The sequence below is a fragment of the Pipistrellus kuhlii genome, unplaced genomic scaffold, assembly GCF_014108245.1.
Source record: "Pipistrellus kuhlii isolate mPipKuh1 unplaced genomic scaffold, mPipKuh1.p scaffold_m20_p_12, whole genome shotgun sequence".
NCBI classification, from domain to species: domain Eukaryota; kingdom Metazoa; phylum Chordata; class Mammalia; order Chiroptera; family Vespertilionidae; genus Pipistrellus; species Pipistrellus kuhlii.
Window position 1 is genome coordinate 25,355,557 of NW_023425427.1, and position 14,564 is coordinate 25,370,120.

General features: G+C 38.7%; 1 protein-coding gene and 2 long non-coding RNA genes across 4 annotated transcripts in view; 1 reads left to right on the forward strand and 2 right to left on the reverse strand.

The window, feature by feature from the left end:
* Positions 1–252: 252 nt before the first annotated feature.
* Positions 253–5,725, reverse strand: LOC123652136. The gene is made up of 3 exons (XR_006741279.1): positions 5,217–5,725; positions 1,426–1,860; positions 253–865 (listed from the first exon to the last, which is right to left on the reverse strand). It is a non-coding gene; the product is annotated as an uncharacterized LOC123652136 (long non-coding RNA).
* Positions 5,726–6,419: 694 nt separating this feature from the next.
* LOC123652138 lies at positions 6,420–11,465 on the forward strand. Its single transcript, XR_006741283.1, has 2 exons — positions 6,420–9,231; positions 9,262–11,465. It is a non-coding gene; the product is annotated as an uncharacterized LOC123652138 (long non-coding RNA).
* Positions 7,742–14,564, reverse strand: part of VPS13A (vacuolar protein sorting 13 homolog A) — a 170,303-nt gene continuing 163,480 nt past the window's right edge. For both annotated transcript variants that reach the window (XM_036433730.2, XM_045580099.1), the window contains exon 72: positions 7,742–13,364. In XM_036433730.2, coding sequence (XP_036289623.1) covers positions 13,314–13,364 — 51 coding nt within the window. In that variant the 3' untranslated portion in view covers positions 7,742–13,313. The remainder of the gene's footprint in view (positions 13,365–14,564) is intronic.

The window sequence follows — 14,564 nt, forward strand, 5'->3', positions numbered from 1 at the left end:
TTCATAAAATTTGTTCTTAGTGATTCCAAGTCAATAGAGTTGGGGTGGGGGGATTGGAAATGCTAATTTGTAGAGTTGTAGCCAGATTACCTGAGGAAACTAGAACTCAGGATCCAGCCCAGTTTACAGGTAGAAAACAAAACCTCAGACAGTTAGCAGGACTAGAATCAGACATCCCAAGATGTGTTATAGTTTCTACTGAAGCATCATTTTTCTCTCCATAATCATTATCCCTATGTTTAATTTGTTTGCGAAATAAATGCACCAAGAATAGTGACTGACCAGATACAGGCATTTAAAAATCTGCTTTGCTGGAACTTTTCATAAGGAATCTCAGATAGGACTTTTTAAAATCCTCTCAATGCTAGGAAGCCAAGGTCTTGGTCTCAAATTTCACCTGCAATAATCTATATGTCTGGGTTTCCTCTCTTCTCAAGATCTCCAATATATCCTGATGTTCCTGCACCTGCCAGAAAGTGACCATCATTTCTTACCCAATAAGGCTGACAGGAGCCCAGTAAGCAAGGTGCCAGGAAGCTTTTCCAAGGGACTCAATTAAAACTCCTTAAAACTGCCTGGTCATGCATGATTCTGTACACGTTTTCAAATATGATGTTCTAGTCAAAGTCTTGGTACTAAAACCACTGTTTTCAATTGTGTCCTTTCACAAGGAGAACAGAATCTTATTGAACTTAACACAAAAAATATGTGCTCGTGAAAACAAGAATTCATACTCAGAATTTCCTAATTCTGGGGAATCAGGTAGCTAAATAAGTAATTGTTTCATCTTGTTCACAAAGGGTTACTTACCAAATTGGTGTAAGTCACAGATGGTTTAGGAGAAAAGGAAGAAGTTTCCTTCAATCTGGAAAAACAAAACATTAAAAAAGTTATAAAAAAATATAATCCTTATTCTTTCATTCAGTCCCAGATAATAAATTTGCATTGATCTTGATATTTTGTGAGGAGTTTTACAAATCCACTTTTTCCTTAAAATATTCTTGGTTAATTCTTACCCAGTTCAATGGTATGATCTGAAAGTTATCAGAAACCTGTACTTTTCCGAGTCCTTTCCATGGATCTCCCTGAAGAAACACTTTTGCAAAAGCAAAACAATACTTTCTATAGATGGCAAAAGATTTTAAAATGCCATAAAGAGCTGAAAACATTTGGTTGTTTCTGTGACATACATTACATTTTATCATAATACCTAGAGTTACAAGTGATAACATTATACTAGGACATATCAGGGCTGGGTCCCGAGCTCCCCACCGCCCCACCCAGCTCCCTCAGCACCTGGGAGCCAGGTGGTGGCCCTAACCCCTGTAGTTATCTGTGGAGGAATCAGGCCCCCTTTGCCACATTGCCCCTTCTCCCCCCCCCCCCCCCACTCATTCCTGCCTTGGCCTGGCGCTGCCCACTCACCTGATCCACCATCCCACCTCAGTCCCGCTCTCATAGGTGTCCATCAGGGCTGGCAGCGCCTCCACTGCTGCCCACTGTCAGTGCTGCACAGCTGACACTTGCCATGCTCCACATTGCCCCTGCTGGTCAGCACACATCATAGCGAGAGGTCAAACTCCTGGTCAAGGGGACAATTTGCATATTAGGCTTTTATTATATAGGATACTTAATTACCTATTTAACCAAAGTTACACAGTCATGAGAAAAACTTAGCTCTTACTATTGAGAAGACTTGGTTTTCTTAAATAATCAAAAACTGGGTAATAAAGGTAACATGAAGCACACAATTGTTTTAGTAAACTAACACAAAATCTTTGCTTTCTTAGGCAAATTACATAAAAGTAGAAAACCCTTCATAATATTTTATCAGGAGCAGACCAACAGTAAAAGACAATCCTGTGAGCAGATGGAACAAAATAAAGTTTCAGTTTTAAATTAAGTACAATATTAATATTAAAGCTTATCTTTAAACCCTTATAATAAATTAATCCCACTTTAGCTACCTTAATAACACAAGGTTCCTTCTCTCACTTCCAAACTTTCTATAATCCATTATTTTGTCCTTTATTCTCCTTTTTGCAATTTTGAAACAGCAGGTTATATTTTGGGAAAAACTACTCTCTTTCACTTAACAAAAATTCATCTCTGTACCTAGTACATTTTTTAAACCAAAAACACATCTTACTTTCCGTGCAGAGATGTTGCCCTTACTAGTTCTACAGTTTTTATTACATATACTAATTACAATAGAATTCTCAACCTTTGAAATCTTCATTTCTATTGAAAGCCAAGAAGTTAGCAATTTTGAACTGCTACATACCAACATTATGTAGATTGGCAAATTTCTTAGCACTTCTAATTTCTAGAAGCATGTGCTTTGTTGTAGTACAATTGTTCATTGTAGCACAAGACATGTTTACTCACAGACCCAGAAAGTTTTAGTTTCTTTGTAATAAGAAGCCAAGAGTAGATGAAATTATATTCCGTAAGTCATATTTCAGTACTTTATCTTATTTGAAAGTGATCTACATATTGAATGAATTTCCATCATTTAGCAAAATTTTAAGGGTTCAAGTTACCAGAAAGATTTGGAAGCTACTTTAAAGTAGACATGTGTTTTAAAACTTCCTAATTATTTAAAGTTCATTGCACTTACATCTATTTAATTCACTTGGTCTTAAAAATCATATTTAGATTACTCCTGAAAATTTCTAAATAGTTTTTTTTTCTTCAGATGAAAAGAAAATTTGTATTTCAAAGAGTTGGCTCTCAGGTCCTAAAGAAGATGGGGGTAGAAAATTTGCATCTCAAAGCCACAACGAAAGTATCCAGTTTTCTCTAAGGAGTTTCCGTGTATTTCCTATTTGACTAATAAACCCTGGTGGTATAAAAGTTGTATGTCTGCATTATATCCAATTCTGACAAATCTAAACACATACTCATTTTATTTAAACCAACTTAATTTATAGAATACTTACTCAGATCATTATATTAGAAACCATTTGGGTAAGTTTTCTTATTTCTGAGAGTCTAGAAATACTTATCCTATCTAATAAAAGAGTAATATGCAAATTGACTGTCATTCCAACACAAGATGGCTGCCCCCATGTGGTCAAAGATCCTGCCACCATAAGATGGCCAGCAGGGGAGGGCAGTTGGGGATGATCAAGCCTACAGGGGAGGGCAGTTAGGGGTGACCAGGATGGTAGAGGAGGGAAGTTGGGGTGATCAGGCCTGCAGAGGAGGGCAGTTAGGGGTGACCAGGCCTGCAGGGGAGTGGTTAAGGGGTAATCAGGCTGGCAGGCATAAGTGGTTAGGGGCAATCAGGAAGGCAGGCAAACAGTTGGGAGCCAGCAATCCTGGATTGTGAGAGGGATGTCCAACTGCCCGATTAGGCCTGATCCCACTAAACTGGGCCTAAACAGGAAGTCGGACATCCCTAGAGGGGTCCCAGATTGGAGATGGTGCAGGCTGGGCTGAGGGACACCCCACCTCGTGCACACATTTTGTGCAACAGGCCTTTCTCTATATAAAAGGCTAAGCAACCATTACAACCAAAATGACTGGTCTACTGGTTGCTATGAAGCGCACTGACCACCAGGGGCTGCTCCCTGGTGGTCAGTGTGCCCCTATAGCCAATCTCCTGTGGCCCCTGGCCCCTCTCTCCTCCCACTGGCCAACTTATCATGGTCCCTCCCCCTGGGCCCCAATAGGGGGAGCTGGAAGGCCAACCTCCCGTGGTCCCTCCCCTGAGCCGGCAGGACCCCCACATAGGCCTCATTGGGGGGCTGGCCAGTCAACCTCCCGTGGCTCCACCTCCCTTTCCTTCTGGCCTAGCCAGCTGGCCCCAGATAAGCCTTGATTGCCAGCCAGGCTGAGGGACCCTACCCATGTGAACCAGGCCTCTAGTTTCATGTAAGTGCACGTTTTTAAGCCAAATTAATTGAACTTTCTTACAAATTAATTTTGCCATACCATCTGGAGATAGAAAAATATCACACATTGACAATATACATATATAGACATACATAAATGTATAGACAGACAAACACAGAAACCTTGTTGCTACTGTTACAAAATTTTAACCATAAATCAGGTGTGTTTCCATTATTAGATATCTAGTGTCATTACCCTTTAATTTTTTTCCTCTTCAAAGGGGCATGACAATTCTGTTAGCCGTGACCCAATCTTTTACAATGTCTACAAACATTTGAGATGGAGAGTTTTTAGAATTGGTAAGGATAGGTGGGCTCTGGATTGCTTATAGAATTGCCTTTCTGGTTTGGTAAAGATTTGTAAGACAAATACAGTTGCTTCCAATTCCTCAAAAAATTGGGTGAGCCTGAAAAATACCTTGGGGCTGACCTGCCCATCCAACTATATTATCTTCAATTGGCTTCTTTATGTGGGGAGAAAATTTTTATTCTAAAATGGAAATAAAAGAGTCCTATGTTCTGAAATTTCAGGGTGTAATGTACAATAGTATGACTACATAGGGTTTGTATAAAGCATTGAAGGCCTCCAAATGCTCTCCTTTATAAGTGTACAAATTCAACCTTGTACCAACTCACTTTAGGGGGGAAAGCCTCCATTATTGTTTCTACCAGTTCCTGAACATTGCCTTCCAGCTGATCCATTTCCTGGTGGTTTTTAGAAGGGTCTGGGAGACATTTTAATCCTCTGTTTCCTCTGTGAGGTCATTTCCCTAGGAGCTGGCTGGCTTGTCTGCTACAGTATAATCATGGGTGGGATGAACACCCCTGAGCAGCCCATCAAGGCTCCTGTGAGTGGGCTTTGAATGGCCACTGATCTCTTTTCTAAATCTTGTAGGATCTCCTGAAAGTGTAATTTCATCTTGTTATGAAAGTCCCTAAAGCTGAATGCCATACTCTTTCATGTCCTCTTCTCAACTTGTTCATTCCATAGGTACCAATAAGGCAAATGCTTAGAAAGTGAACTCTCTAAAATGTTTTTAGAAGTCTCTTCAATTTAAAGGACCCATCATCTAGCCACTGATAAATAGGATCTTCAATAGTATATTAATTTCAATAGCAACTAAAATCAATAAGCTTTTTTATGACTTAACCATGGACACAAGAGGCACCCCTAAAGAGGTTTCAAAGATGCAGCCCTCACAAGATCCAGAAAGTTCACTCCCAGAGACAAAAAGGCCCATTGTGGACTGGGACTCCATAAGACGTTGTAAACTCTCCTGAGAGCTGGCACTGTGGGACCAAGAGGATAATGCTTACCATATGGTGTGTCTCATTCCCAGCCTATTCAGTTGGGAATCGGACACACAAGCCCATACTGGCATCTCTGGCTGGTGGAGACCACAGAGTATTTTTGAACTGGTCAAAATGCCAAGCTTAAGACAGGAGGAAAACCTCATCTGGCCTATGGTTTTCCTCCTTATGACGACTCAAAAGACAGAGATAACAGAAAACTTCTCTGGGAGGAGAGGAATCAATAGAAAACAAGAGTATAATACAATCTTTACCAGAATTTATACCCAAGCGACTAGTTCATACAAATATTGTTTCCTGCTTACCTAAATTATGGGAAGAACAGGTGATTTTTTCCGTCCTCTCTCCATGGGGCAGTAGAGAGATTTGGGAGAGTGGACTTGAAGGTTGCTTCTGTAGGCTCCAGAGCAAGAGTGGCATCTCAGCGGGTCCCATCATCAGTTGCCAAACTGTAAGGAAAAATGATTTCTCCTTACCCTTTTAGATCTTGACTGAGACCCCATCCCTGCCTAATAAAAGATAGAATAGCGAAACAGGTTTGGCTCAGTAGATAGAGTGTCAGCCTGCGGACTGAAGGTCCCAGGTTAGATTCCAGTCAAAGGCATGTACCTTGGTTGCCGGCACATCCCCAGTAGGGGATGTGTAAGAGGCAGCTGATCCATGTTTCTCTCTCATTGATGTTTCTAACTCTCTCTCTCTTCCTCTCTGTAAAAAAATCAATTATATATATATATATATATATATATATATATATATATATATATATATATATATATATAGAGAGAGAGAGAGAGAGAGAGAGAGAGAGAGAGAGAGAGAGAGAGAGAGAGATATTAACAGGAGAAAAACAGAAGTTTAATAATGTACCCCTGTGTTGCTAGCCATAACTTCTTTATACATGAGAGATACCTGGGAAAATTGAGTAAATCCCTGAAAATTCCCCAAGCCATCTCCTTAAATACTTTCTTCAGCTGAAGACACAAGAAAGATGTGTGTGTGGGTGGGGGGAGGCCAGTTAAGGGAGGTTACTGGGAAAAGCATGGTAAACAAGGGTGAGGTTGGTACACAGATTTAAATTGGAGCCTTCTCCACTGGTAAGAGTTTCTTGATTTATAGTCATCTTCCTTCAGGTACAGAGAGGGAGACACCTTTATAAATGAGATTTCTCTTATAAATGTAAATTTCTCTTACAAAATGATAACATCTACTAGGTTTTCAAAGCTGTGTTTACTGTTTCTTAAAAATAATCAGCTAAAAAAATCCTTAGTCCAAAGAGGCATATTTTGGGGTGGCATATCTGTTCCTTTTCAGGACAAGCCTGTATTCATTCATCATGTTACCGTCAGAATTCCCTGAGTAGCTGCCTCAGAAAAGAAGCAGCAGAATCTCCTGGAAAGTGAAGAGTACTTCACACCAAAGGCCCAAGATATTTCTGCTTTTCACTTGAAGGTGTGCACACACACACTAGAACATCAGGTGGGGTTGAGGGTATCACACGTACAATTTCCAATCAGTCTACAAAACATACCAGATTAGTGAGGTGTGCTATGGAACAGTGTGTTGGTGTTCCCAGAACGGTTAGGGCAGCCAGGTTCTCATTCTGCTGGAGCTCTTCCAAGTGGGAGGCTATTGAAGGCAAGAGCATCAATGTTGGGAGAGACAGGATTTATGCTGATAGCAAGTGATTCTACTGTCGCAGCATTAAGCTTTATAAACTTCAGGAAATGAATGCAAATGCAAGAGTTTTTGTGAAACCTGAGAAACTGATGTAAAAGTTTTATTTGGAATAGTAAAGGCCCAGAAATAACCAGGAAAATTTGCATGAGAGAACAAATATGGGAAAGTAGCTCTTAAAAATGTCTAGAAACATAAACAAGAAGCAAGACAATGCTGGGTACAAGGAGGGGAGTAGGCACCATGCACTAAACATCATGAACTGCTTCCGATTGCCCAACTAATAGGAAAAGGGCTCAAGAGAATCAGTAATGAGGGGAATTCAAAAAATGTAAGGCACTTTCTAGCATTGAGTTATTGTTATTTTTAACTTACCTTTGGCTGACAAAGCATGCAAGAAGATGATGGCTTTCGATCACTTCTAATTGCAGGAGGGCTGTCAAATAAATCGTAACCAAAGGGAGTGAAGAATTTTCTTTAAGTAAGGAAAAGGCTGAACTCTCCATATCAGAGGTGAACTAACTATTTATGTCAATATTAATTCTGCAGGAAGAAAATTCCCTCCTAGTCCTTCTTTCAGAAGATATTCAATACTTACTGTGGAAATGAGCCATTTGAAGTTTTCTGAGGTTGAGAGGCACAGTCTTGATACTTTCAAGCTTTTGGTCAGCAACAATCATGCTGGGCTGGATGCTGTTGCTGGCTTTGACTAAAAAATCAGGAGCTTGGCAATCTATTATATGTCCACTCTTATTTAGGCTCCTCCCCCACCCCAAAGGGTAGAGTTTAGGTAGGCAAGGAAAAGATTATTGGTAATGTTTCTAGTTTGATCCAGTTAACTAAAAACAGAGGAGGGCTGAAAAATCAGAAATCTTTATTTGACTTAATTTATTTAAAAATGATATACATAATTAAACCAGGCAATCACCTGACCAAGCAATTTAATTCTACCAATAACAAGGAATAATTATTATTTAGAAAAATTAGTCATTAGTGAGCAAAGCCAACGGGAAGGGAGAAGACACCAATTTCAAAAGGAAGAACTTCACTGTAAACATTTGTGTTTATAAGCTATCTTATCAGAATACACAAAAGCAAAGTAGAGACTGTGTAACAGGCAACTGGGCCAGGAGCCCACATAAAAGGGATAAGGAACACAAGAGTGGAGGAAATACTGCAGATACAGAAATAGCTATTTAATAAACAAATTATCATCATCAATGACCATATTTTTACCAAAGAATAAGCATTCCAAAGAAGCACTGTTTGGTTAATATAAAAATAAGAAAGTTTTAAAGTGTACATTCCCTGAAAAATTCATTTTTATATGTAATATACATATTTACATCCAAAGATGACTATTTTTAAACGTCTATGACAATCAATCTATCTGACCCTGCAACAAGCCCCCCATACAATTTCTCATAGTTTGAGAGTATGGATATGAAATTATTGCCAGTGAGAACATTTCAATGTCATCTACATTTTCACTTGGATGTTTTTCAGTCCCCAAATTTGTAATCTTGGGGTAGCCAATGGGATGCTGGTGGCATGATAGCATATTGAAAAATGTTGAGGTTTTCCAACATGTTCTACTTTAAGTATGGTTATGATTATTAGACTTTTTATTATACTACTCACACAGGGTTTCTTGTTGCAAGGACACCTTAGGAGGAACATATTAAGGGAGCAGAGCAATACTAAATGAATGGTGTTCAGTGGCAGGTTGATAGAAGTCTATCATAGCAGATGTTAAACTATAATATAAAAATTTGTATAAAAAGAATTTAAACACCAACAGATAAAATTTGAAGTTATACCTCTCATATAGCTCCTTGGGTAACCCAAATTATATTTTTTTTGGAAAATGTTATAATGCTTTTAAAAAAGAACGAATCTGTTAATTTTAAAGTAAAACTTTAAAAAATGATATAAAACAATTTATTTTACCAAGGAGGCAATAAAGTGAAAATTGCTTCAAGTAAAGAAACATGAAGGAGGTCTGTAATAGTGTAGGACTGTCCTACTTTGGGCACATCACGAGAAGGAAGGATTCTTTGGAAAAAAACACTGATGCTGGGGAAAAAGAAGGCAGCAGGAAAAGAGGAAGAACAAGTAGGCAGATTGACTGCACAAAAGAAGCCATGGGCAGGAATCTACAGGAGCTGAGCAGGGCTGCCTAGGCTGTGGATATCACTCATTCAGAGTCACCATGAGGCAGAGCCAACTCAAGGGCAAGTAACACTCACATAAGATCCAGCACTTCTCAGTATGTGTGCTGAGCTGCTTTCAGGAGAGCCCTGAAACAAGTACTTCTTTATACCAATTGTGGCAGAAAAGTGATGTGGTGGGGAGGGGGGGGGGGGGAAGGGGAGAGGGGAAAGTCTGCACTAATAGCTGCACTAAAAGCCAATTATAAAAAAATGTAGATAAGAATAATAAAACATTTAACGAATTAACGCCTACTTGATTAGGTTAGCATTAGCAAGAAGGCATCATTTCAAAGGCGTGGCCAAGAGGGTAAATGGTTCCCTTGAGAATATGGAAAGGAGCTCTAAGTGATAACAGGGTAGCACCGAAGAAAATCAGGACGAATAAATTTTGTACTGAATACTGCATAAGGAATGCAGGTTATCTACATTTCCTATTTGAATCCTACAGAAATGAGGAAATCCAATTATTTTTAGCTAAATTGCATTGGCATTTTTAAGCACCCTCCAGTGAATGAGAAGTTTGGCCCCAGAAGAATGTAACCTATGTATAAACTCCTTATTTTTAAGAGCCTTTGCTACCTGTATGATGAATCTGAGAAAAGGTACTAGCAGATGAAGCAAATTCAAAGGAGAACCTCTGTCCCCACTCCTAGTAAAATGCTTGGTAGGAGAGGCTGAAATGCATCAAGTTAATATCCTGTGGCCTTTTTGGGTGCTATTTGTAGATCAAACTTTTCTATGCTTTTTTCTGGTCCCACTGCTGCCTGGTTTTACCCACCATGAAAGGAAAACATTTTATAAACCAAAACAAGAGCTATCCTTCTCTCTCTAGAGATCAAGAGCGCTCTCTGAGCTGTGGCTCTGAGCCTATCTGAGATCAGGCTCCACACAGTCCGAATGTTTCAACAATCACTGGCCAGCATGCACCTCCTATAGCAATGGCCTCCAAGGTTTTCATTTTTTAGTGTTGTTTTTTTTTTAAACTGAAATTCAGAATAGGAAATAACATTTTATATTGCAACCTAGTATACATAGTATATAGAGTATTTAACCAAAACAATATTTTGGAAACAATGATTGATCTTGCTCCATACTCTGCTCTCTTTTCTATTCCACTTTTGAAATATTCAGGGCTTGAGCTGTTAAATTGATTTCATGAACCACTAATGGGTTAAGATTTGTAGTTTGAAAAACAGTGCCCTTGAGGATGTTGGTTGATCTTGAGAAAAGGTAAAAAGTAATGGCCCTGGAACCTGAACAGATTTCTCTGAATGGTGTTGGCTGGCACACAAAACACCCATCCTGCATGGCTACTTCCATTTTCAGGGTGTTCAGCACACACCTTCCAACTCCTACCGGCAAACTGACCCAGTACCTTCTCCCAGTCTTCCTTGTACAGGGCTCTGGCTTGGCCTGAAGGGTCAATAGACTGGATAACTAAGGTGCAGAAAAGTCAGCACTGTGTCTCCTCATTGTGTACCAAACAGAAATAGGACACTATGTAGAGGATATTTCTATGGGTGCATATGTGATCACTGGGATAATAACACCGCTACTCCCATCAGGAAAAAAAAAAAAAAAATGAGAGAAATAACTGATAGAAAATGTTAAAAAAAAAAAAATTCTTACTAATTTGAGGCCACAGGATAGTTGGAATGGATTAGGGCTGTAGAGGAGAAAGGGGCAGGGAAGGGTCCAGAAAGTAATTCAGCTGTACTACACAGATGATGAGAAACACATCTCACTTGGGAAGGAACAGTTGACACACTGTAATAGGGGAGCTTTTGGAGACGTGCACATGTTCTTTGGTTCAAAAAGTATTTTGTAGAAGTGAGGAAATCACAAGCTTCTTTTTGTAACAGAAATCAACATTGTTATCTCTAATAATCACAGCTTTCTGGAGAAGAGTTGGCAGAGAACCGAACTCTGCCTTGGGTATCATACAACAACCACGGACCAGAATATATGCTGGACTAGAATTGAGGACCTGGAGCCACAGCTGACACATAATACAAAGAGAGAAATGATCTAAAACTCAGGACTTCATTCCATAGCAACTACTAAACAACAAGCTTAACATTCTCAACAAGTTTATAGAACTCAAACTACCAAACAACAAGCTTAAAGTTTTCAAATAGAAAGACATTAAGTGTAGTAAAGTATAATTCAGGACATTGTTTTCAAATATAATAAGATTATAGACTCTATAACATTAATGAAAAAGAGAATATAGAAATAAATACATAATTGTAAAGTGTTAAAAATGCTAAAAAGATGATGCATCAGATCTACTGTTTCCATAAGAACAATCTAAGACAATTGGAAAACGACTGTTCTTGACATTGTGGGTCTTTCTACTTTAGGAACATAAGAAGGGACAGGAAGTGGTGACAGGCAGAGGACTGGTGAGAGAGAGTAAGAGAAGACATTTGGAGGTTCCTCTTGGTGAGGGAACAGAAGTGGTGTACTGGCTCTGCAAAGGATGACAGTTACAGGACCCACGCCTGCTGTCCTCCTGAGGGCACCCGAAGACTCTTTTAGGCTTCTGCCCTTTATCATGGGGCAACCAAGGAGTTATGGGCCTGAATTTTTTTTTCTGAGAATAAAATCATGAAACTGGAGTAGGTAATGAGGAACTTGGCTAATGGAACTGAATGGAACTCGGGAGAGCAGTACTGCGGAGGAGGACAACCTGCTGGGATTTCTGACTACCTCTGCTCTCAGGTTTAATTCTAATATCTGCAGAATCAGAAGAGCTCAGCAACAGAGAAAATGTGTCATCAAGGGATCACACAGTATCACGTGACTTGAAATTTGTCATCTTTCGATTCAATTTATGTTCAACAAAGAAAAAATACATTCTGGAGAAAACTATTGATAATAAACAATGCATTGTTATAATAAGAGGGAAATCAATAGTAGTGAGTAGCAGGATTTGGTCAGGAATACATATAATTACGGTTTGGCATGCTGTTTATTTTAGCTTTTACAACAAAGCGAAGGGTTTGAGGAATCTGAGGAGCATTTCACAAGTCTCTAATCCAAAAACAATTTATAACAATTTCATGGCACATACAACATGCATCAAATACTCTGTATTATTTAATAATTAAATAAGACACTGTGTCACTCTTTTCATGATTCACAAACACATTCATCTTCTTTCACTTGAGAAAGCCCAATAATATTATTTTTCTAATGATTTTTGTTCTGACGAGCTATACATTTGAAATAATTATTCTCATTTGAGTAACTGTAGAGAAAGCAAACTGTAAATTTTCAATCTGTTACCAACAGGACAGGTTCCTGGGTTAGACTGTAGGGTGCATACTATATTGTGAGAGCGGTTATCTGGTCTGAAGCATAATTACTACTTAAGGTGGTGGGAATTTTGTTTATTTCATCATTGATCAGTGAGTAGAAAGTGGGTGTTGTTAAGGCTTCAGAATTTTCCTTTAAAGTGGCAATCTATCAAAAATATGAGCTGGCTAAACCATCTCCTCAGGAGATGACCTGAGAAACTATTTCTAAGGCGTCAGAGCTCTGAGGAGGGTTTTCTCTTTAGGTGTCTGACTCTCATTTTACAAGCCTTTCTCAAGATAAGGCTTGAAAGGATATTATTCAATCAGTATTAGATATAAAACAATTGTTTTTTATATCCATGCTGTGTATTTGAAGTACAGTTCAAACCTATGCTTTATAAAAATAAGGAAAATATTATCAAAATATTTATCTGTAAAAAGAACATGTTTTTAAAGAAATCACCACTAAAGTTCTCTTGATACCACTGAGGCAATGTTTGATTTGATCACTGATTTGATCACTCCCACCACTTATTCAGGGAGTTGGAAGTAAGCATGAGAGAAGTTTAAAGTGTAAACTCGGAACATTAATTTTAGTTCCATATGAAGGCTAACTATAGGCAATTTCTCCACCAGTGCAGAGAATCACTGGAGCAGATATTTAAGATTTATTTTTAAAATGTTTCTCTTATAAAATAATTAGAATTTTAACACAATGCATGATTCAAGTTAGAAAACCAGATGAGTTGAAATATTTTAATCACATAGCTGTTTTACCTGATTCTAACCGATATAAACACATATATTTTATGTACTTAAAATTACTTCTGAACTATGGTTCCCAAATAGGTTTAGGACTGTACATGGTAGAAGCTGTAAGGATTAATCACTGTGTCTTCGGGCAGTGTTCTCCATCAGAGGGTCGGGGAAGGTTCTCTTGCTTCTTCTAGCTTTGTGAGGATCCACTGTTGTGAGGAAATAAATCAACATATGCTTACTTCTATGAACTTGTAATGAAACTCAAAATGTACTGAATGGAAATATAAAAGTGGGCTTTCCAGTTTCATTAGGTATATTATCATAGCCAATAATTCAATTTATCTTGTGTAAGAGATCATTAACTCACTTAAATGGCCCAGATGGTTTAGGATCAATGGCAATGATTTTTATTTAACAGTAAGAATAATATTGTTTTAAGGTCACTGAACTGGAATGTTCATCTTTAGAATAAGAAAAGAAAAATAAACCATCCTGAGAGAAATGGTAATCTGGCAGCTGGGCTAACTCAAGCAGTGCGCAAATTACCTATGCAAAATTGCTTCCAACCTATCCCAATTCTGTGCCACAACCTTCATGATTCCATATACAGAATTCTACTGATTAAGAATAATTATATATTCTACAGTGGGTAGGAGGAGCATAGCAACATCCTTGAGCACTGCAGGTGTTCTCATAATATATCAATAGTTTTCTATTTTGAAAGGTTTGAAATCACAAAAATAAAACACATATGTAATGCAAACCTTTCTATCAATAATGTCTATAATCACTGGGCTCGTGTGACAGATAAAAGCCTTGGAGGTGACACGGATCATCCTAGTATGGTATCAGTGCTTCTTTACCTTAAGAAGAACCTAGTGGGAATAGCTCTAGGATAAGGAGAGAAAGAGAACTGACTCAGTAGCCTTTCCTGGATGTTTCCAGCAGAGCAGGAAGATTAAAAACAAACCTTCTGGAACAAAAACACATGGTGACAGAGATTGCATGGAAAACTTATTGCAGAAAAACTGAAATAGGTGGTAATGCTCTACAGCAATATGAAAGATGGCCTCAAAGTCACACTGTTATCATTCTCTGGTCTGTCTCCCTGTCCCAAACAACAGACATATCGAGGCTCTAGTCACTTTCTTCCCCTTTCAGTTATCTACTGATAGTATGGCAGTGTGGCCTTGTATCCCAATGTCTGGATAGAAAATTGCATAGCACATGCTAAATGGTCCGAGGTTACTCGTTTGGGGCCCAGATGTGAGAGTGAACTGGTAAATAGTCAACACCCAGTCAGGACCAATGCACTGTGAGGATAGGAGGCCCAGGGATTCAGTAAAGGAGCCTTGTGTTCTTATTATAAATTTCATGACACAGAGTACAATTCAGTATCATAAACA